General features: G+C 43.2%; 1 protein-coding gene across 1 annotated transcript in view; it reads left to right on the top strand.

The window, feature by feature from the left end:
• The window catches only part of PASD1 (PAS domain containing repressor 1), an 80,486-nt gene that overhangs the window by 6,670 nt on the left and 49,448 nt on the right, over positions 1–24,368 (top strand). Inside the window, exons 3-8 of the mRNA XM_027845075.1 lie at positions 2,907–2,961; positions 3,516–3,670; positions 6,145–6,236; positions 10,566–10,655; positions 15,311–15,431; positions 17,191–17,301. Coding sequence (XP_027700876.1) covers positions 2,907–2,961; positions 3,516–3,670; positions 6,145–6,236; positions 10,566–10,655; positions 15,311–15,431; positions 17,191–17,301 — 624 coding nt within the window. The remainder of the gene's footprint in view (positions 1–2,906; positions 2,962–3,515; positions 3,671–6,144; positions 6,237–10,565; positions 10,656–15,310; positions 15,432–17,190; positions 17,302–24,368) is intronic.

Below are 24,368 nucleotides of genomic sequence, written 5' to 3'. Positions count from 1 at the left end.
CCACCTTGGTGTCCCGGTCCTTGCTAGCAGCGAGCCTTGTATTCTCATCCAGCTTGCTGAAAAAGGTCAGTCTAGTGGTTCCTATCCCCCCAGTGGGCAGCAAGCCCAGAGCCTCCTTCTGGGAGTCTTTCTTTACTTATGTTGGCAGCACTGGGATTTTCCAAATCCAGCAGATGGCTTCCCATCATCCCAAGGGTGAGAGCATTGTCAGCTAATAGAGATCAGCACTGGAGAAGTGAAGGGTACCCCAGTAACCTGGAGGGGGAAGAGAAAGGGTGTACATTTCCCTCCTCAGTGATTCCCCCATCTGAAGTCGAGGGCGGGAGGGATAAGAGTTGGAGCACCCCCTTCCTGCCTGGGATCAATTGCATTGGACGAGAGACCTCAGCACTTAATGAGCCCTGCAGGAGAGAGGAGGTGAGCTGCCTGCTACCTCACCTGCAATGTTGGGTGCTCCATTTCTCCTCCTTTTTTCTAGATTCATAATCATGGTAGCTTCCTCGCCATAGTGCAGTGGAATCAGGAGGACTGGCTTCGAATCTTCATCCTGCCGCTCACTTCCTCATTTTGGATGTCTCTCTCTGTAAAATGGTGGAGGGGGGGTGTCAGACTCCATGACTTTCCAGATCTGCTACATTATTTTAGATTAATCCCACATCTTCTTTACCTACCAAAGAGAGCTTTGCTGTAGGAAGATCAAGATCTTTACCTAGCATTGGCACTTGCTGGTGTTCTGTAAGCTATTTTTTTTCTATTTAGTGACATGTATTGAATAGTACCTACTGTGTACGAGCAAGGCCTTGTGGTAGGTAGTCCGTTCATTCATTCACTAAACACTTACTAAGCGCCTGCTGTGTGCCAGGCACCATGCTAAGGGCTGGGGATACAAAAAGAGGCAAAAGCCAGGCCCTGCCCTCAAGGAGCTTACAGTCTAGGATGACGAATTAGGTCTCATCCTAACCCCCCGAGGAGCTTATGTGTTTGTATGGAGGGCTTAGACATGTGTGCAAGTGGCTAGGATGCAAGTGGCCAAGTGTATGAGGAGGGAAAGAGAGAGATAAAGGTCCATCTCCTTTCCAGCTTTCTCTCTGCACACAGGAATTCTCTTACTTGTCTTTAATATTTATTTTCACCTTTAGGCTTGACCTTTAGACCCTTTAGTAAATGAAAGTAGGTCAGAAGCTGAGTAGAAAAAGAACCTTTGTTTCTTAAGTTTCAAGTTCCTTCAGATACCTGGAAAAGCATTAATAAGCCTTGAACTCACTTAATTAATTTTTTTCAATTAATGGGCATTTCTTTTTTTTTCCTTTGGAGGCAATTGGGGTTAAGTGACTTGCCCAGGGTCACGAAGCTAATAAGTGTCTGAGGCCAGATTTGAACTCAGGTCCTCCTGACTCTAAGCCCAGTGCTCTAGCAGCTATACCACCTAGCTGTCCCCTCCCCCCGTTTTAGAGGTTATCTGAACCATTTATTTTCTCCCTCCTGCTGCCACCTCCCTTCCCTCCCCTCCACTGGGGAAAAAAAAAGAAAAACTAAACCCTTGTAACAAATATACACAGTCAAGCAAAACAAATCCCCACATTGGCTGTGTCTAAAAATGCATGTCTTACTAGGTACTCTGGGTTCACGACCTCTGGGTCAGGAAGCGGGTAACCTGTTTGCTCGCTAGTCCTCTGGAATTGTGGTTTGTTGTTGCATTGATCAGTGTCCTTAAATCTTTCAGAATTGTTTGTCTTTACGATGTCGATATTATATAAATTGCTCTCCCGTTTCTCTTCACCTCACTTTGCATCAGTTCCCAGGTTTCTCTGAAACCATTCCTTTCATTATTTTTTAAAGTATAATAGTATTCCATTACATTCATATGTAATAATTGTTTAGCCATTCCCCAGTTGATAGGCATCCCCCTTAGTTTCCAGATTTTTGCTACCACAAAAAGAACTGCTATAAATATTTGTGTATACCTAGGTTCTTTTCATATTTCTTTGATCTCATTGGGGTAAGGACTCAATAGTGGTCTTGCTGGTAAGTGACTTTGGGGGCATAGTTCCCAATTGCTTTCCAGAATGACTGGACCAATTCCCAGTTCCACCAACAATGCATCCCTGTACCTGTTTTCCTTCAATTCCTCCATCATTTTTCTTTTCCTTCTTTTGGTCAGCTTTGCCCATCTGATGGGTGTGGGGTAGAACCTCAGATATGCTTTAATTTACAGTTCTCTAATTATTTGTGGTTCGGAGTAGTTTTTCATGATTTTTGATGGCTTGGATTTCATTCTTTGAAAATTAACTGTTTATCCTTTGACCATTTACCGATTAGGGAATGGCTCTTATACTTAAAAGTTTGAATTCATTCCTTCTTTATCTTGGACTTTCATCAGAGAAACTAGCTTCCAACTCACCCCTGCCCTTCAGTTAACTGGTTCCATTCCCATCTTTATTGCATCGCTCACCTTCTTTCTTTTGGAGGGTCAATCACTTGGAACAAACTGGTCATTTCCCAACTCCCTCTGCTTACTTAACTTCTGTTGAAGATAGTAGGAGTTAAACTCATTTAAGAGACCAGGCTGACAATGAGTTTATTTCTCAAGTTAAGAGAAGTTGTGTACCTGCACTGAATGGCCTTTTAAAAGCCTTGCAAATACATACATTTGTAATGGATTATTATAGATATTGAGTGAGGCTTTCACAATAAAGTACCTAAGATTAGTTGCCCATCCACACACCACATTAGTGGTTTAATGGAGTTTGATGTCATCACACTCTGAAAAGCACTTAGAATTCCTTGCAGGAAAAAAATGTTTGGTAAGTAAAGGGTACAATTAGTCATATCACTTAACTCTTAGTCACTACCAAGAAAATAAAAACTGAAGAACTCAATAAAATATTGCTCTGTTTTGATTTCAGAACCTAGTTGCTTAAAAGAAGTGATGGATGAAGAAGAGAAGGACAGGTTAAAGAGGTATGAAAAGTACAATTCTAAAATAAGCTTCACTAGCCTTTTCATTCATGAGATTGCTGCTTGGGCCTGGAGGCCTATTTAGCCAGTCCAAAGTGCTCAAACAGATTCAGGTTCATGGATCAACAAGTAAATACTGCTTAGACATATGTGTGCATGTGTGTGTGTGTGTGCGCGCGTGCGCACGCACTTCCAGTTCAGCCTTCTTTCTAAATTCCTTTAGTGTTGCCTTTCATACAGCCCCCTTTTTAATCATTTCTAGGATATAGTGATAGCTAGATGGAGTGTGTTGTGTGATATGATCTTTAGGTGGCTGCTAAGACAACATGATGGAACAGAGGCCATGAAATGGCTTCCAGGAAATTTGGAATGTCAGCTATGGTATGTCAGAGAATGAATGGATAAGATAGATGGCAGTTGCTCAAATGTTAACCCTCCCCCCACCCCAGAGTGAGTCACCACCTTATTCCTGTCACTTTGCTTCCCCAGCCAGTGCCTTCTCTCTGAATCGCTAGCACCACATTTACTGGTGACGCCTTTGTATTTTCTTTAACCAGGGCATCCCGGAACAAGTCAGAAAAGAAAAGGAGAGATCAGTTCAATGTTCTCATTCAAGAGCTTTGCAGCTTGGTTCAGGGAGAAGGCCAGCCCATCAAGATGGATAAGGCTACCATATTACAGAAGACCATTGACTTTTTACGCAAGCAGAAAGGTACCTTTGGGGGGACCTGGTGCCAGGCTTGTGGTTTTCCATTTCCAATATGAAAATACATTCTAGGCAGTCTAGTTGTGCCGGTCATTCTCCCAGGAGTATATTCCGGGGGTGGGAAGCAGTCAGGCCAGGGAGGCCTCTAATGGTCTCGTCCAGCTCTTAGACTCTAGCATTCTCGGTTGCAGCGGTTTGTTTGTGACAGGTTCTTAAATGTCATTGTAATCAATGCAAAAGAAGAAAAATAAAGTGGAAATAATTAGAAGCATAACTGGGCAAAATCTCATCTCTGCTGCTGCCACAACCTTCCACTTGTATTTATCTAAGAGGTAGTAATGGAATAATTAGGTTAGACTACAAGCAATTTGGGGATTTTAATCCTTTGTTAAAAGGGCAGCATGGGGGAACTATTAATTTAGTGGTACATTTAGAGGTAAGCAGAATTGAACACTGAAAAGGTCACAGAATCTTTTTCCAGTGAGACATTTAACAAGTGTTGTTGGAGGGAATACATTATTCTTTGCTTCTAAAGATAGAGAAATGCAGTGAATTGGAAAGTTGGGTGAAAGAAAATTGAGCTAGGTCTGGAGGCCTAGGTTCTAGTCCCATCCCTTCCACTAACTCACCCTGTGACCCTGGGCAAGTCACTTCATTCCTGTGAGCCTCGGTTTCCTCTTCTATAAGATGAAAAGATTGAACTAGATGGTTCCTATAGAGCCTTCTAGCTTTTACCATTCCATGATATTATGAAATTGACAATGCATGCATGAGAGACTTTTCCTGGGTAAGAAGTCCAAGGCCATGAAAACCTACTACTTGTTCCCAATTTTCCCATTTATCTAGACAACTTTTATAGCCAGATGGTAGCTATTGGGCTGCCATTTTGATTGGGTATTTTCTGAGCCAAGGGAGTAGGGAAGTAGCCACATAAGGAATATATTGAGGTTTACTAATGGCAACATTGGAGCTATCCCTCAGGATCATTGAAGCTTGAGAATGGTAGCCTGTAGTTTTTCAAGTTCATACATGGATCAACACTAGTGGGTCAACCAGAGACAAGAGCTCAGCCCCACATTTTATCACCTACCTACAGGATTTGGGGATGAGGAAGTGGTCAGTATCCATTCTGGCCTTTAAACATTATACGAGGCCTGATTCTGACAGAGTTGGCCCGTGCTTACTTCAGAAAGTGCCCTTTTTAGGCCAGATGTACCCACTTAATGCACTGTGGCTTTAAGCACTGATTCCTTTGCTATAGTGTAGTAAAGCCCCAAGTTTGGTATCAAAGGACCTGGGTTTGACTCCTGGCTCTGCTACTTAAACTTCTTGGGCCTTGTTTTCTTCATCTGTAAAATGAGGGGGTTGAACCAAATTATCTCTAAGACCCCTTCTATCTTTAAGTCTATGATCCCCTCTTTTCCTTAAAGTAGAGCTATAGGCAGGGGGGCTGGGTTTTTTTGTTTGTTTGTTTTGGTGAGGCAATTGAGGTTCAGTGATTTGCCCAGGGTCACACAGCTAGTGTCATGTGTCTGGATTTGAACTCAGGTCCTCCTGACTCCAAGGCTGGAGCTTATCCACAGCGCCACCTAACTGCCCCCAAGGGGGGCTGTTTTTTAATATGTCCAGAGTGTTTAAATGCAATACCAGTTTGGTTTTGGTTTAATTTGCTAAGCTGGTATAAGGAATTTTTTGTTGTTGTTGTTTTTAATCCGGCCCTAGGATTTCATGAGGGAAGGATACTCCCAGTGAGGAAACTCCCTCTCCTATTACACATTGGCACCTCTCTGCAACGTAAGAATCTTAGAGAGAACTTGGGACAACAAAAGGTTAAGTGACTTGCCCAGGGTCACATAAACAGTATATGGCAGAGGCAGGACTTGAACCCAAATCCTCCTGTCTCTGAGGCTGGCTCACTATTCCATGCTGCTATAAGCCAGGAAAATTTTGCATCTGAGATGGTCTTTTTTAAAGGCAGTTGCTAATTGTTACTAAGGGACATCTGGTTCCCAGCCTATTAAGTAAGTAACCTACCAATATCTTATGTAGGCTAAGGCCACACGCCGCACAGAGGGGAGGGATCCACGTTGACTTTCTTGGATGCCATACTTACTCTGGTACTTCCAGAATCCATGATTTGGTTGGTGTACAGATACCTTCTACTCTCTTCTGGAGCTGCTGTATCCCAAAGAGGTGGTTAATTGGTGGGCAAACTCTTGATATGAACTGGCCAAGCTTGGTGTGAACCCAACTTCAAAGAGGCATATTAGGGGGGAAGCTTTGTCTTCAATAAGAGTGACAATAGACTGAAACGCTTCCTTTGGGTGGATTCAAGTGCCAAGCAATTAGCTACCATAAAACCTCAGCATGATTTTACAGGAGGCTCTGCTCCAAAATGGATTGTAACTTTGGAAAAAGGGGAGATATTCCCTGTAGTCATTTCCATCTTTTCTCTTTCCTTGCTTCTTTCTCCTTTTAAGAAAAGGAAACCCAGGAACAAGCTGCTGGTGCCAGAGGGGCCTGGAAACCATCAATTCTTAGCAATGAGGAATTTACACAGTTGATATTTGAGGTAAGAAACCATCTAAAATGTGTGTGCATTGTGCATGGAAGATATACAATAGACCTTGTCACTGGGATAGGAACGGGAAGTTTCGGCCAAGTTGTGAGGAGTTTAGTGATTACCTAGGGGATTCAATCAGTGTACAGAGCCAGCCTTGATCATGTAAGCTCGCACATCCTCCTTGGGCTCCAAAGTGGGGTTTTGCATCAGGCCAGCTGTGTAGAGGAGAGTGTCACAGAGTATACTCCTAACCTTGGTCAGCCATCAGATCAGAGATACTAGAGCTAGAAGAGACCTCAGAGGCCAGCCAGTGCAATCTCCTCATTTTACAAATGAGGAAACTGAGGCCTCTGGAGATTAAGTGACTTGCCCAAGGTCATACAGCTAGTAAGTATCAAAGGCAGGATCTGATTACATGCCCTTTGACTCAAGAGCCAGTGTTCTTTCCGCTATGCTTCACTGCCATAAGAATCAGAGATCTGGGCTATGTATGGGCCAGTAGTTGTAAGTTGTAAGTAACCAAACTAAGACGATATGGCTACAAACTGATGTCCACCACTGCCAGAATGGTTCAGAATGCATATAGTTATTAGATCTGTGTGTGAATACCAGCCTCATTTGTCTGCTCTAACCCAAGAAGTAGGCCTTGCCTCCACCGGATGTGCTCAATCCAACCCAGTTCAGCCAGCATTTATGAAGCACCTAGGATGAGTGTGGCACTAAGTGACTTTTCCACTTGGACTAATTTAAGGACATTTGGGTGGCCTGTAAATGCCCCACTTTGGTTATAGGCCTTTATTTCTGTGGATCCAGGACTGTGCTCAAGCCATGAACTGACTTGGGAGAGCTAAATGAAAATTTCACTGTGAGCATTTGCACCTCAGAGATCAGAAAATATCCCAAATTAGGAGTTGTTGATTCTGTTGTTGTCTTGCCTAGATTTAAGAAAGTAATGGAGAAATTGTTCATGCAGATTAAACCGGAAAGCGTGTGGTGTGTATTCCGCTCCCCTGCCCTGAGAGCTGGTTGTTAAAACACCCCTGGGTGTAACTTCCCAACAACTCAAATGGCTTTTTCCACTTTGGTGTGCTTCTGTTTACTATGGAAGTGAAGCGGCCCATGGTAATTATGAGGAGCTGGAGACCTATGGGTCTGCACCCAGTGGGTTGGATCAGTTGGCCATTGAGGACCCTTCCAGTTATGAAATTCTATGATTCTGTGAGTGATTCTTTTTATATCACCACCCAAGAGTTATATTGGGAGAGTGACAGAAGGGACAGCATCAGAGAGCTAGATGGCTGGGTGCGGGGTAAGAAAGCACAGGGGATACCTGATGCTTCACTGGTGGCCACAAGCTGGCAAGAAGTCTAGATGAGGTTTCCCCAGCATGTTGGATGAACCCCTTTTGGAGGATTCCTGGGGAGGCCTGGGCAGGAAGAAAACAGAAGAGCTCAGGCCAGTTCACTGGCCGCCCCCCCGGCCCCCCCCCCCCCCCCGGCTCCTACCTTTCAAGATCTCTTGGGAAAATTCAATGTTCCCCTCCTCAGAACTGCTTCTAGCTGGAGAGATGGAGTTGGGGTGGAATCTGGGCCTGGGGTGAAGGGGTGGAGGTCTCATGCTTCAGCAGTGACCCGTTTGAATCTGTTCTGAGGGAACTTTGGCCTCATGTCACGTTCCTGATTGCACCATCTGCTTGAGGCAGAGCAGAGCCGGTAATGAGGGACGGCTGTTGCGACTGGGAGATGCAAGGAGAGGCTGCCAGCTGCCCGGTTCCTTGATGATCCTTGTTGACTCCATTCCCCAGCAACATAAGCATTGGCTCTAGGGGTTTCAATTTTTGCCTACATTGCTGGGAAGGGAAAAAATGCATAGATAGGGAAGATGGGAATAGCACAGTAGGAAGGTTGCCAGAAGGCTGTGAATGGAGGGAGGGACAGTGACCCTCCCCATGACTGCACATGCTCCGTGAGGACCTTTATTCATATGTCTGTGTGTTCCTTTGTGGAGCTGGACCTGTGATTTCCCCAGGGTAGGGAATTTCCAGTGTGGAAACTCTCTCCACTGATGCTAATTAGCAATTTATCTCATTGCCTTTGGAAGGAAGGAAAGAAAGCACATGCATTTATTAAGCATCCCCTATGTGCTGGTACTGTGCTAAGTGCTTTTACGTATTTTAACTCTTTCGATCCTCACAACAACCCCATGAGGTAGGTGCTGTTATGATGCCAATTTTACAGATGGGGAAACTAAGGCAGAAGCTAAGCGACTTGTCCAGGGTCACACAGCTAGCAAGTATCTGAGGCTGGATTTGAACTAATGTCTTCCTGAATCTAGGCCTAGTGCCCTATACACTGCACCACCCAGCTGCTTTTAGTACCTAACTGGTAGTGAAAGGTTAGACAACCTTCTGTCCAGTATTGCCTCACTACCTCTCAGGGATCTTCCTATTTAAGACAATCACTTTTGACTAGTAGCAGTTAGGAATTTTTGCCTTAAAGATTTTTAATAATTCTAAATAAAAATATCCTCAGAAATCCAGAAATCCTTCCAGCAGTTTTTTTGAAAAGGGGGTTAAGGTAAAACTAAAATTAAACACAAGGGTAAAGTTGTTCAGTTTGGACTGCAGAGTTGATGGTGCAAAATATGTTATTTGGGAATAGTTGGGAGCAGTGACACAAGATTTATTACAAATCTCTTGCTTAACGTGAAGTTTAGTGCATGCTGAGAGATAAGGAATATAACTTAACTTCCTGATACTGTATAATTGGTACTTAAAAACTCGGGAAGCCGTGAGTTCAAGTCCTGTCCCTGCCCCCCTGGCTGTGGACTCCAGGGCAGCTCTCAGAGACTTAGAAGTTGAGGAATGGGCGTTGCTTTGCCTCCAAAGGAATGTCCTCAGTGGTAGCTCCCCACCTATACCAATGACATCTGAGGCCTAGCTTAAGAACATTCTAGTGATTTATACCTTCAGGTGCTACGTCTGTGGCATTTGGTGTTCTTATACTCCTCTCCTCTAACAGACTGGCTTCAACCTGGGGCGGGAAGGGGTGGATTCCTGAAAATAATCTGGGTGGTTCATGTTTGTTCCCACCCAAGGCTTAGGCCCTGGGAATGGAAAGATTTGGCTTCTTTTTAGTTCCCGGGATAGTTGGTTTTCTTGCAAACACTCGAGGCGAACAAGGCCTGGAGCATAGGACAGGTCTTATTAAAATGCAACAAAGACAGCATAGCAGAGCCCATAGACACTCAGGACACTTTCTCTTCTGGTGGGCTCCCTGACCCCTAGGTATCCATACAATCACTCCACCTATAGTGCTTCCCTGAAGTTGAGCCCCCTCTCCCACCCCTACCTCCCATAGATTGCTCATTATACTTTCCCCAGGGATCAATACACTTGCTCTAGATTCCTAGGGGCAAAGGACTGGTGGTTTGCTCAAGCACTGACTTCCTCACCCTGACCTACACAGTCGTCAGAACTCATGGTACCTGGAAAGGCCAAGGCCCAGGTTTGCTTCGCCACCCTGTGGCTCTGCTTTCTGTTGCTGCTTCGTCCCGTCTCCACTTCCAGTCCTCCGGTTCCCTGCCATACCCATATGTCTTCTCACTTCGGCACTCCATCATTGCGCCCACCTCTCTACGGCATTGCCCTGGCCTCTCACCCCTGCCAAAGCGTGGAGGTGTCTAGCACTTATCATGCTGCTGCAACTGCCATTGCCACTGACTCCAAGAGCTACTGTGCTCAACCCTCAGGAGAGAGCTAGAGTTTTTAGTGGGATAGCTAGTCAACCTGCCACTGAGCTAATCCCCTTAACTCCAGCTCTTGAATTTTAGTCAGGCCTGAAGCTTTGCCTGGCTTACACATGGGCCTTCATGCATCTGTGAAGGCCTTCTGATTTATTCCTGATGGGTCCTCGACCCATTTTCTATGTGGTTAGGACTAAGGGAAAAACCCAAGAACTTGCAATCTTTTTCATTTACTTTTCCAATCAATCAATCAATTAATCACCAAGCTTTTATTAAGTACCTACTATATGCCACAGTTCTAGGCACTGGGGATACAAGTACAAAGAATAAAATGAGTTCTGTTTACACTGTTTCCAATCATCTTTCCAATTGCTGTTATCTTCCTTTTACCTTCCCCCTCCCCTTGCTACCACCTAGAATTGGGCCTTGCACATTACCCTGAGTCTCAGAGAGGCCTCATGAAAGTGCTAGAAACCCTGGAAGCAGAGGGGCCAAGCTGAAATAAAGAAATAAAGCTTAACACAGTATTGTCGTCCTACTATGTAACTGCATCTAGAAATACATTTGGGTGATACTGTTTTCTCTCTTCAATAGGCATTGGATGAGTTTCTGATTGTCCTAACCACCGAGGGAATAATTATTTATGTATCTGATAATGTCTCTTCTCTGCTGGGCCATATACCGGTAAGTTCCAACACTATCTGAGACTTTCTCAGCCTTTTCTTTTGGGCTCTTCATTTTTAGCTGGATGAAGCAGATGATTAAGAAGAGAAGGTATTTAACATAGGTATGTGTGTGCCCCTGTTCTGACAAGTGATCTCCATTTTTGATGGGTTTGTTTATATAGCAATTGTTGTATATAGCAATCTATATAACTGAGCTGGGACTAGGAAGTAACGAGGCTGGGCAGGCTCGTGAATGGTCTCTGATAGCAATTTCCAAAGAGTGTCCCATAACACATATGGCACAATAGCGGCGTTGTTGGACTGGATGGCTCACCCCAAGGGAACGCTTTTGAAAGGGACAATGTTCACTTAGTTAAAACAACTACAACAAAATACCAGTCACGTTCCTTTAGAGCAGGGATTCTTTGCCCAGGGTCTGTGAATTTGTATTTTAAAAATATTTCGATTATCTATTGCAATGTAATTGATTTCCTTTGTGACCCTATATATTCGATTTTTATGTATTTAAAAACATGAGCCTGGAGGAGGGGAGAGAGTCATAGAGTTCTCCTGACTGCCGGAGAGGTCCATGGCCCAAGAAAGGTTAAGAATCCCTGCTTTTGAGCCACACCTCCCATGTGAAGGGACAGTTAATTAAACAATAAAAGACCGGATTTGTTTATTACCAGGTCATGGCAGCCATTTCCAGGTGTAATTAGCTACTTGTCTTTTTCTATTGAAGGGCAAATTATGTTCTCATTTAGAAACTTAGAGAAGCAATTACATGGCTGAGCACAAACACTGGCGCACGGGCAACAACAGCTGGAAAGGGGTAGACGGTCTCTTCAACAAGTGTCTGTGAAAGGGCACGTGATCATTATTCCTTTAGTTGCCAGACCTGGCAGCGTCTGGTTGGCTGGAAGGGTTTCCAGCCTGGTGCCTTTGCTAGACACTGCCCGCCTCTCTACATTCTAGGAGCTTGGCCACCAGCACCTTTAGCCATAGCAACCCAGGAAAGGGAGAGCAGACACATCCTCATAAAAACTGTAAAATACAAACATAGCACATTCATGTATAGAAAAGCACATTCCCCCTGCAACCCAGCTAATTGGGTTGGTGATTTTAGCCCTAACTGGCTCGAGTCCTGTTGCTGCCTATTCCCTACTCTTGCCTCGGGTTTCTTCCTGACATTTGGCAATTGCTAACTCCAGACTTGAGAGGAATGCTTGGAGTCTCCAATGGCACATCACATCATGAGGGATTGGAGGCAAAGACAAATCGGGAGCTGCCTGCACTCTTTAAGGCCTGCGAGAACAGCCCCCTTGGACACCCTCAGTGCTTTCCTGCATTTTTCCCTTTCCTAAGAAATGCTGGAATTTCCTCTCTTAAGTTTCCTTTTTGAAGAAGTAGTTTCCATTATTTGAATCCATTTACATCCATAGGATCCTAAGAACGCTTGAAAGAGCTAATTTTTTTTTTTATCATATTGAGCAGGTATAACGAAGTAGATCCTCCTGGATCTATTTCATATGGAACACATGAGCCAAAGTAGCCCAGATTCCATAACAACCCAATCCCAAAGGAATACTCATAGTCCTTTGTTGGGCCAGTTGGGTGCGTTGATTGAATTCTGTTTAAAGTGAGGCCATTATTGAACAGGTTTAAGTAGGTTAGTGATTCTGTAATTGACTAACCCTTGAAAATCTGTTTTACCCAAACGTCTTCACTGTAATGGCGTTTATTGTCTCTTTATATGTTTAGGGTCACACAGACTCAACTTTCAAAAGACTTACCCCTCCACTCCCCCCTCCAAGCTTGATCCTGCACTTGGGGTACACTGCCACCAGGTGGCAGTGAGACCCTTGCTAATGTGGTGCAAACTACTAGGCTTAAACCGTAAGCACCCTCAATTGAGAAATTAGCATAGTTTTGGCATACCCTGTTTTGAAAGTAAAAATATAGCTCCTTATTAAAATGACTGAATTTAAACACTGAAGTTGAAAGTCATTGGACCATGCAAGCTTTTAAAGAAATGACCCCCTAACTATAATTTAGTACCTTTTCCATGAAGCCTTGTTATCAATTTATCCTTAATCTTATTCACAGACTTTGACTGGAATATTCTTTTATCATTTACCCTGTTGATATTCATAGGCATTCCAGTTCTTCCCAAGGCATGCATAGCTCATTTTTTTTTCTTCTCTCACTAGTAAGAGATGTAATTGAATGTTTCCAAATTAATCAAAGGGCAGACTTCAGTTAATCAACAAACATGTATTAAATGCTTGTGGGGATAAAGGCCTATCATACAAAGAAAGGCAAAAACACAGAAAAAAACGGTTCCTGCCCTCGAGGAGCTTATATTTGAGTGGGGAAGACAAGTTTTACATAGGTACATACAAGATAAATTCAGGGGGGCAGGGTCGTAGAAGAAAGATCACTTTTGAGGGGAAAGGTCTAGTGGCTGAGGGACGTGGAAGGGCCTACTGCAGAAGGTAGTGCTTGAGTTGAATCTTGAAAGAAGCCCAGCATGGCAAGAGGTGGAGGTGAGGAGGGAGAGCATTCTTGGCATGAGGTCTAGCCAGGGCAAAAGCTGAGAGATAGGAAGTGACATGGCGTGTGTATGGAGCAGCAAGCAGGCCAGTACAGCTGGATCATGGAGTGTGTGGAAGAGGAGAAGACTGGCCTCCTGGAGAGGAGAGGAGATCCCAACATCAGTCTGCTGAGGACTGATGTTGGGATCTCCTCTCCTCTCCAGGAACCTCCAGTCTAATCGTGATTTGCTGATGTTCTGTTTCAGCACAGGCCACATTAGTACCTTTCCTAATGAAGTTCCCATGCCCCGAGTGGGAAGGAACCCCCTAGAGATGTGCCTCTTTCTTAGATTCTCAGTCTAGCTACACAGTTCATCAACTAGGGTATGCTCCTTCGACTTGGATCACATTCTCTCTTTGATGTGACTGGAGCTACCATGTTACCCATGACAGCCAGTTAACATTAGTATACTTCTCTTTGGAAGGCTACCCTCTTTTTTTTTTTTTTTGATGTTTCACAAAGCTTACTGAACTAGTCTCATTCTGCCTATTACCACTACTCTAACAAGAGAAACAGGACGCTAATAGAGAAGGGGAGCAAGGAATTAACATTTGCACTGGCTGTTGGCCTCTTGGAAGCCCAGGCTTTCTCTAAGATTCAGTTCATATGCCGCCTCCTACAGGAGGCCTTTCCCAGACTCCTCCAGCTGTTGGAGCCTTACTGTCTAATGTGACCTTCAGTAATACTAACCAACATTTAGAGAATGCTCTAAATTTTGCAACCACCTCATATGTATTTTCTCAATTTATCTTCACAACAGCCCTGGGGAGGTAGGAGCTATTATTATCCTCATTTCACAGATGAGGAACCTGAAGCAGACAGTGAATGGTTCAGTGACTTGGCTAGGGTCACATGGCTAGACAGTGTCTGAAGTGGAATTCGAACTCAGGCTTCTTGACTCTAACACTCTCCTAAACCTCCCGGCTACCTACAGCTACTCTGTATATATCCTGGGTACATGTTGACTTCCTCATCAGAATATAAGATCTTTGAGGGTAGGGGATGTTGAGGCTTTTTCTTTGTAACCCCAGCACTCAGTCAGGTACCTGGCACATGGTAAGTGTTTAGTAAGGCCTTGTTGATTGATTGAGTGACTGTTAACACGTCTGCCAATTTACTTGCTGAGAAGTGAGTCCGGTGCTTTGGTTAGACACTAACAAATGAGTGAAATCAGGAAATTAATTCAGAAACAATTGTCATAGTGCCTGTCCCCTTGAGAATCAATGTCATGAGGACAGAGTTACTCTGATTTCTCTTAAATGAAAATGTTAACCTCCCATTCTACTTTGAAAAAATGAAATAATGAATGGGTGGGCACACTATTTGATGTAGAATGGCCCATATGCAGAAACTGTCCATTTATATGGTCCAGCCCATTTGCAAATTGGAAGAGCAGTGCTGCCCCAATAAAGTAAAAAACAAAACAAAACAAAAAAAAACAACCAAATCATTTTGAAGAACAAAACAGAAATATTTTCATTGAGGTCAGAAATGCTAACAAAAAGCTATAGCATTATTTTTATAACTCAATAAGATTATAACTTTTTAAATTTGTCTACTAATTCAGATTTGATTGCCTTCCGCCTAACTCACCCCCCAACAAGCTTTTCGCTTGGGCAGGTCTTAATGGCTAAACTGCAGATGAGCTAGTCCATAGCTGATTAAGGGACTGTAGCTCTAGTATTCCACTCTGGTATCCTGTTGATGGTGGAAGGCCTCCAGTGTATTGGGTGGGGCCCCTGTGGGGAACTTTTTAAGGGGGACATAGATAAGAGGCACACAGGGTGGACAGGCATGTATGAGTTGCTTCATTGGAGGGCATATCCGCAGATCCATTGGGATATTGGAGCAACCATAAATAATTAATGCTACTTTATTCAAATGACAAATCCATCTCAGTTTTGGACTCATTAAAACAAATTATTTAGTTCCAAAAGACACATTGTATATTACTTTCTTCTATGTTTAAAAAAAAAAACATTGCCAAGACTTGCATTCTAGTTAATTTACCAAAGTGCTGCCATATCCTAACTGTGTTGTAATAAAATATGTATATGACAGACTTTTTTTTCATATCAGTCAGAGCTGGTATACCAGAATATATTAACCCTTCTCCCTGAGCAAGAGCACGAGGAAGTCTTCAAGATACTCTCTCCACAGACAATCCTGCCAGCCCCTGTCACTGCTGATTTTCTAAATGGTAAGTGTTTTGGTTCGAAGGGGAAAGTAGCAGTCAGAAAGGAATAAAAGAAGCAGTGAGAGCCAATACCCATAATAAGCTGATGGCACAAACATTGATCAAAATACTAACATTAGGGGATCAGCTCCTAACACCATTATCTCAATTCTAAGGGGTGATGGTCAGAACTGCTCCTATGAATTACATCGGGCTTTATAGTGTACAGGAACACTGTGAAAGTTTATAAGGGATTAGTAGAATGCTTTGAGGTCTTATGAGAGGTGATAAAAAGACAAATAAGAAATCCAAGATGGAAGGGGGAGTTGTTGGAAGCTAAGGTGCCTCACTAGCTACTTTGAAACCAATGCATATCAACCAAAAAGGAGCCTTGCCAGGTAAAAACTTCACCCTTTTAAGTCTTGAGTGTGCCACTATGGGAAATAAGTAATGACCAGAGGCCCCCTGGCTGGCCTAAAATGTAGGCAGGGAAGTAGGAGAAAGGAGAGAGAGGGAGAGGGAAGGAAAAGAAGAAGAGATGAGGAGGAACACTAAAGGCTCTCACTTGCTCCAGATCCTGTGCTCCCATTTGCACTCCTTAGGAGGGCCTTTTCTCCTCGGGGGCATTTGCTTACTGGCCACAGAGGCCCAGTGCCAGGCTCATCTTAGAGTGTGAAGGTCACTCTTGGGTGGTTGCAAGTAATGCTGCCAGGGGAGCACCAGCTGTTCAATCAATTAATCAATCAACAAGCATTTCTTAAGTGCCTACTATCTTCCAGCACTGTGTCTAGGTGCTGGGGAGACGAGTACAAAGAGAAGAGGTTGGAAGGGAGAAATGGCAAAATTTGGCAAGCTTTGGGGATGGTTCTTTGACCCTCCTTTCTCATAGGAGTCTAAAGCACTGGATACTTCAAGCCACTATAAGGTTTTGTGGTCACTAACTGGAAAAGCACTATCGTTAATCTGTGGGTAGATAAAAGGAGTTGGGATTTCGAATTAATGTGGGGAACTCCCAGTGTGGAAACCTCCTCCACTATAGCCCATCTGTAGCTTGGTAGGGAAGCCCTAAGAAGCTGCCTGAGGTACACGTAGGGGAAATAACTTGCCCAGGGTCTTACCACTAGTAAGTGTCAGAGGTAGAATTTAAACCGAGGTCTTCCTGACTCCAAGCCCAGACTCTGCTGTATGCCACAGAGCCTCAACAGCTAATGTGTGACTCATGTTATTCATCTCAGATATTACATTTTTTCGTGTAAAAGAGGTGATGCAGTAGAAAGAATGCCAGTCGCTCCCCATTCTGCCACTTACTATGTGATCTTAGGAAAGTTATTTCCCCTTGTTGGGGCCTAGTTTCCCCATCTGTAAAATGAATGGGTATGGACAAGACGATCTCCAGACTTTTCCAGCACTAAGACTCGGTGATTCTATTATATATTGATTTTCCTGTTCTTACCCCCTCCCTACTCCCCTGTTCAGTGACTTAAGTAATTAATGCCACATAAATCTCTGGATGACGATGTCGGTGAATGATAATGATGAATAATCTCTCCCATGTATGTGTGGTGCTTTCCAGTTTCCAAAGCCCTTTCCCAACAGCCCAGTGAAGTCAGGAACAGACATTGCCCCCATTTTCTAGATGAGGAGACTGAGAGGACACTCAAACAAACAACAACAGCAACCCAGGCTAGCTCGGAGAATGTTTACGTATTTTGGAAACAAGCAGACGGGATTTGTCAAGATTGAAAAATAAACTTATTTTATGTGTTTGTTTCCTTTTCGACAGAAAAACGAATTGAGTTTTCCTGCCATTTAGCAAGAGGAAGAGTGAACCCTAATGATCCTGTGATTTATGAATCTGTGAAATTTTTTGTGGATTTTAAATACCTTTCTCATGGTAAGTTTCCTTTTTCTAAAGACAATTCATGCCTTCACTGAGACCCGGCCCCCATGGCTCCTGTGCGGACACAGTTTTGTTTCCCCTTGGGTCTCTCCCCACCCTCTGCTCTCAGAGACCCTCTCAGATTCAACACAGGCTTCTTAGAGTGTGGTTATTACATGACTCAGCAGGAAATAGGTTGGATCACACCCCCAGCTCACAGCCAGTACATACCTGATCTCCCATGGTCACCCATATCTCCCCCTCCATACCAGTGTTACAGAGAGGCTCGTCCTGGCTTAGCAGGCTGGCATTGGGAAGAAATGAATTGGAGCTAATAGTACACTATCTAGGGAATGGTCTGAATGTCCCTCATGGTATCCCACTGCCCCACTGCTAGAGTTCTTCCATTCCCCGGGCAGGTCGGGGTGTGCCCTTCCCAACCTTGTTAAGCAGCAGCCGGGCCTTGGTCCACTGCCCTGGTGGCAGTGTTTACGCTGCAGTCTGGTTTCAGAGCACTGGGCAAGCCATCAATGACAGTTAGCTTGCCGCCACTGGTGTCTTGTAAAAACAGTAAATACTTTTCTTGGCCACAAAGAGAAAGGAACTTCTGTCTCCTTCTACTGGCAGCTTACCAAACGAGCCAGTTTTTTGTTTTAGCTCTGATTCTACCTCTGCTTATTACAGGGCTTTTAGTGGCAAATTGTTTTGAAATATGGATTTTTCTCGTCAGCCAGTCTTTTCTTGTCTGAGTTCCTCTCAGGAGTTTTCGGCCCACCCTCTGGAAGATGGATTAACCAGTTCAGACCTCTTGCAAATTACCTGTCAAGTGTACTCCGGCTGACTTAGTACTTGGGAAATAACAGTGACTACAAATCACTGGGTTCTGAGTTTAAACTCCATCCTTCTGGATCAGGATAGAGGACTCTTGTGTTAATCATGGCATTTGTCACCAGTGGCTGTAGAGGCCAGCCCACTGGTGCCGTTGGGGATCATTCGTGCTTGCCGAGGCATCTCGCATGAGCCACAACCATTCATGAGTTATTGGCCCAACCTAATGGTAATGTAACAGCCAAACAATCTTAAATCTGAGCCTAGTCAGATTAACTCTTCTTAGTCATGTCCTCATCTATTCACATTTCCATTGATATCATATTCGCTTTCACTCTGAATCTGCAGACTTTTAGACACGTGCCCAGGACCAAAGTGGGATATAGACAAGTGCCATCCCCACTGAATCCACTCTCTTCCTTCCCAGTCAGGGCCCTTCTGGGCCTCCCCTTCTCTCAGCTAGCCCAACCTACTTTCACATTCCTCATTCATGCTGAAATGCAGTGACTGACTGCCACATTTTAAAGTGTGGCCCTTTGCAGTGGGATCTGGATTCCAAAAGGGATAAGGGCCTTAAGCTAAAGGTTAGAATTTGTATAGAAACTTAGAATTAGATGGTGTATTAAAAAAAGGTGTATTAGATGGGCCTATTGCTTTTACACAGTTTTTACGATAAACATACTAAGCACTACCAAAAGCACACTACCAGACATACAGAAAGCAAAGGGGGAGAAATCCTACTGCAGCCCCCTAGCCTTCGTGAGGAAAAACTGAAAGAATCGGTTGGGAAGGAAACAAGAGGCCCTTGTTCAGAATACCCAACAGGCAGCTCCAAAATGCTGCCACCTTTTATCCAACGATTCTTTCTTTTCTTCTTCTCCTTAAAAAATGTTGTAGCATGTAGCAATTTAGCAGTCTGCTTTTGCTGATGTTATTTTATTCTGTATCCCCTCATGTGAATCTTTCTGTATTTCCTTATATTTTTCATGTTTACATTTTTTATAGCACGCTAATATTCTGTTCTATCAGTGTATCGATCAGTCACTTACCAAGCCTTTACTGAGCACTGATGTTCCAGGCACTCTGCTAGATACTCTTGATAACATTGCAAAAGTGGAGCAGGACCTGTTTGCAACATTCCATTCAAAGGGCTCTGAATCTGTAGTCCATGGCCCCCTACTGAGTCTATGGAGAGCTGTCAGAAGTCCACAAACTTCTTGTTGTAATTCAGTTGTTTCAGTTGTGTCCAACTTTCTGTGACCCCATTAAGGGTTTTCTTGGTAGAGATACTAGAGTGGTCTGCCATTTCCTTCTCCAGCTCATTTTACAGACAAGAAAACGGAGGAAAACAGAGTTAAGTGACTTGCCCAGGGTCACACAGCTAGTAAGTGTCTGAGGCCAAATCTTTCAGACTCCAGGCCTGGGGCTCTATGCACTGTGCCACCTAGCTACCCTGTATAAAGAATACTGGATCTGAAATCAGAGGATATGGATTTAAAACTTATTTATTTATTTGTTTGCTTTTTGGTGAGGCGATTAGGGTTAAGTGACTTGCCTGAGGTCACACAGCTAGTAAGTGTTAAGTGTCTGAGGCTGGATTTGAACTTAGGTCCTCCTGACTCCAAGGCCAAAGCTCCATTCACTGTGCCACCTAGCTGCCCCCCGGATTTAAATTTAGATGAGAAAAATATTTTGACAATTGTATTAGAATATAATTAGCTTCCTTTATAATCCTATGTATTTTATTTTAGCCATTTAAACATGTGATTCTGAGCAGGAGGCCAGCAGCTTCCCCAGAACAACAAAGGTGAAGAAGCCCTGTTCTACGGATAGACTTGTATATACCCCAAACTATTCTGCTATTCTCCAATTGTTAGAGAGATAGATTTTTTGATCTTAGAAAAAGTAGCTATGCATATTTTTCTACAGCTAGACCTTTCCCCTCTGTAGTGATGTTTTGGGGGGATAGAGTGTTAGCAATGGAGTCATTGGGTCAAAATGTATGATAAGTTTTGTTACTGATTCCATTTTGATTGCCATGGTGAAAATTTTATACCCACCAACAATGTATTCAAGTGACTATTTCCCCATAGTCCTACCAGCACTGGACTATCACTTTCTGAAAAAAATTTTTTTTCCCATTCTAGTGAGTGTAAACTGATGTCTTTAGTTAGTCAATTAACATTTATTAAACTCCTATTATGTGCCAGGTACTATGCTAAGACCTGGAGTGATACAAAGAAAGGCAAAATGACAACAATAAACACAAACACATACAAAACAACAAACAAAACAAACACAGAAACCCAATCCTTTCTCTCAAGGACCTAATAGTCTAATGGGAGAGACAACATGCGAAAACCTCTGTACCAACAATACACACACAGGCTCACTTGAGGGTAATCCAAGAGTGAAGGACTAAAATTAAGGGGGATTGGAAGGGGCTTCTTTTAGACAATGGTTCTTGAAGGAAGCTGGGCAAGCAAGGAGGGAGAACATTGCAGATATAGGGAAAACCAGTGAAAATGCTTAGTCAGGAGTTGGAGTATTTAAGGAGCAACACGGAGGCCAGGGTCACTGGGTCACAGAATGTGTGGACAGGCAGAAGCTTTTCCTAAGTTTGTGAGGAAGCCCTCCTTCCTCTATTTCTGTTCCAGTCATCGTCTCTTGTATGTCTTGAAATGTCAACATTCAAACATTTTCTATAGTTTCTCGTTATTGAAAAGGGCATTTCTATTTACATCAACACCTTCTGATTCTTGGTTGAGGTATATCGAAATGCAGATGGTTTTATGATTTATCTTGTATCCTGCAAGCTGTGTATTAAGTCCATTAATTTTGAGGAGGTTGACCATCTTGGGTTCTAGGTATGCAATCATGTCAACTATAAATCAAGATCTTTTACTCTTGTTCCTGATGCTTATTCCTTTTTTTTGTGCCTTACTGCTAAAATATCTAAAACTATGTTAAGCAGGAGTGACAATAGCAGATCCCTATTAACACCCGACTTTAATGGGAATATTTTTAGTGTTTCTCCATCAGATACAATATCACTCAGCTTTTACCTAGACGTTCTCTAGAATCTTCCTTCTTCTCAACTGGCCCATTGACAGCTGGAGAAACCTCCCTGGGGGTCTCCTCTCTTTATTAATGTCTCCTTCACTGGGACCACCATTTTGGAAACGACCCCAGGCATGCTTCCCCTCACTCACTCCAGCTCTGTGGAATCCTCCTTATTTTCTTCAGCTGCTTCATTGCCATCCTAAGAAACATCCACCTGGGGCCCTCTTCTCCTCATTGATGACTCGTCTTTTAGGCAGGACCCAAGCCTTACTTTTACCTCACTAACAGCTCTGCTATCTCCAGAATCATCCTCCTTATCCTCCACTGCCAAATGGCACCCTGAGAAAACTCTACCTTGGAGTTCTCTTTTCCTTCCCTGGTAACTCCTTCCCTGAGACCACCATTTTAGAAAAAATCCTGGCCATGTTTTCCCTCATTTACAACTTGACTTTATCCAATGGTCTCGGGAATCTTCCTCCTTCTCCTTGACTACCAACTAACCAACCACAGACATCCTCTCCCCATCGGTGACTCCTCCCTTGAGGCAATCATTTTAGGAAGGACCAAAGCCTTAAAAATATTCAGAAGTTATCAATACATTGACTATTTGCATCTTTGATCATCTTGCCAATTTGTAGCATATGAGGGGAAACTTCAGGGTTATTTTGATTGTTTTTTCTCTTATTATTAGTGGTTTGTTTAGAGCCATTTTTACAGGCATTTGGAGGGGTTTGGCTATTATTAGTGATTTGGAGAAATGTATTAAATGGTTGTTGATAATTTGGATTCTTCTTTTGAGAACTGTTCATGTTCTTTGACCACTTAATTGTTTTTTTCTTTGTTTGTTTTGGTGAGGCAATTGGGATTAAGTGACTTGTCTAGGGTCACACAGCTAGTGTCAAGTGTCTGAGGCAGGATTTGAACTCAGGTCCTCCTGACTCCAGGGCTGGTGCTCTATCCACTGCGCCATGTAGCTGCCCCTGACCACTTAATTGGTGAATGACTTTTGGTCTTAGATATTTCTCTTAGTTGTCTTTATCTCTAAGATACCAAACTCTTATCTGAGAAATTTGACACAAAGATTTTTCCCATTTAATTGCTTTCCTTCTTATCCTAGATGCATTACTTTTGTTTGTGCAGAAACTTTGCAATTTCATATAATCAAACCATTTTGTCTTCTATAATTGCCTCTATCCTTTGTTTGGTTAAGAATACGTCTTCTACCCAGAGCTGTGAAAGGTATATGATTTCCTTCTTTCTATTTTTTAATGGTGTGATCTTTAATTTTCACATTATGTATCCATTTTGAATTTTTTGTGGAATATGCATGCTCTTATTTGAATCCCCATTGCTTAGCACAGTGTCTATACATAGTAAGAACTTAAATGCTTTTTCTTCTTCCTTTGTTCCTTTCTTCATTCTTTCCTTCCCTTTTTCCTTTTTCTCTCTCTCCCTCCCCCCTCTCCCCTTGTTTTCGTTCTTCTCCTCCTCATCCTTCTCCTCCTCCTCCTTCTCCTTCTCTTTTTCCTTCTTCTTCACTCATGATTTCTCATCATATTATGGAAAGGTCATCTCTTACTCATTATATGCAGTAGTTGGCATTGGGTTACCGTTCTGAATGTCAAGGGTACACCATAGTACCTAGGGAACTTGCAGCTGTCCCTTTGTTACCACCAAGCTGTTTCCTTAGATCTATTCCATGGGGCCTACTAATCCATAAAACATTACTTAATAAATAGATTCTTGTACAAGTCATGTCCTTCCAGAAACATAGTCCTTCTAGGAGCTGATATTCTAAAACAAACCCCAATAAGGAAATAATAGGAATTCATTCAAATCACAAAGTTTTAGACTCAGAGGGGAGCACAGACGTCATCCAGCCCCTCTTACCTCGACTGGAATTGCTTCTACAAGGTTCTCAATAAGTAGTCATCCAGTTCCTACTTGGAGATCTCCCGTGATGGGGAACTCACTACCTCCTGAGTACATTTGGACTCTTTGGCTATGTTTGGACAGCTCTAATTGTTAGGAATATTTTCTGTGAGCCCCAATCTGCCTCTCTAACCCACTACTGTTAGTTTTGACTTCTGAGGACAAACAGAGCAGACTTGTCTCTTTCAAGTGACAGTCCTTTAAATTCATGAAGACCTAACTCCCTCATTCTTGCCCCTGTTTCTTCAAGTTATCCTCAGATGGCATGGTTTCACAACCTTTGACTTTCCTGGTTGCCCACATCAGGAGGTACTCCAGCTTGTCAATATCCTTCCTAAAATGTGGCGTCCTGGTATTGTTTGATAAGGGTAGAGGATAGGGGTACTATCTTATCCTTTATCACCTCTTATCTCTACGCCTTTGCACAAACCAGCCCCCACCCATGCCTGGAATTCACCCCTTCCTTACTTCCACCTCTTACCCTACTTCAAAAGCCAGGTTCAAGTGCCACTTGAGGCCTTTCCTGATGTCCCCCCCCATTTTACAGAAGAGGAAACTGAGGTGAAGTGAATCGCCTGCTGTTACACGACTAGCAAGTGATGGAGCCAAGAAAACCCATGCCTGCTGCCTCCCCTTCCAGATATAACTATGAAGTAAAAAAAGACTAATTTAAAAAAACATAATTACTGAGCACCTTTTGAAAAGCAAAGAGAAGGAAAATGTAGGGCTTTTCCCCTCAAGCAATTTCCAATCTGGTTGGAATGATAAAAACATCTACTCATGAAAAGTTAAATATGTGGGCATATAGAAGCTTATGAATCATGTCTCTCAGAAGCCAAACAAATTGTGGTGCCAGGATTTCATATGTGCCACTTAACTGTAGATGGGAGAAGGTGGTTGATCGGCTAGTTGTGCTCTATGGGTCTGCAATTTCTTTTCCACCTCTGCCTCTGATCTTTGGAAAATCACAGACTGGGTCCTATAAGTTGCTCATTCATAGATAATAGGATGACACCACCTGTCTCCCTCTCCCATCTCATACGGGTATTTTAAAAAGATGACTCATCTTCCTCCATTCATACTTATTATTAGCAATAGCAGTAATAATGACGATAATAGCAGCTCTAATTTCTATAGGACGTTTTGGTTTACATAGAGCTTCCATCCCAGCAAGCCCCACAAGGTAAACATGGATCAGCCCCATGGACAAAACACTGACCCTCAGGACAAAAGGAAGAGAATTCTCCCACTTTGGAAGT

The sequence above is a fragment of the Vombatus ursinus genome, unplaced genomic scaffold (genome assembly GCF_900497805.2).
Source record: "Vombatus ursinus unplaced genomic scaffold, bare-nosed wombat genome assembly UNPS02014951.1, whole genome shotgun sequence".
In the NCBI taxonomy this organism is placed as follows: domain Eukaryota; kingdom Metazoa; phylum Chordata; class Mammalia; order Diprotodontia; family Vombatidae; genus Vombatus; species Vombatus ursinus.
This window is presented reverse-complemented; position numbering and strand designations above follow the sequence as displayed.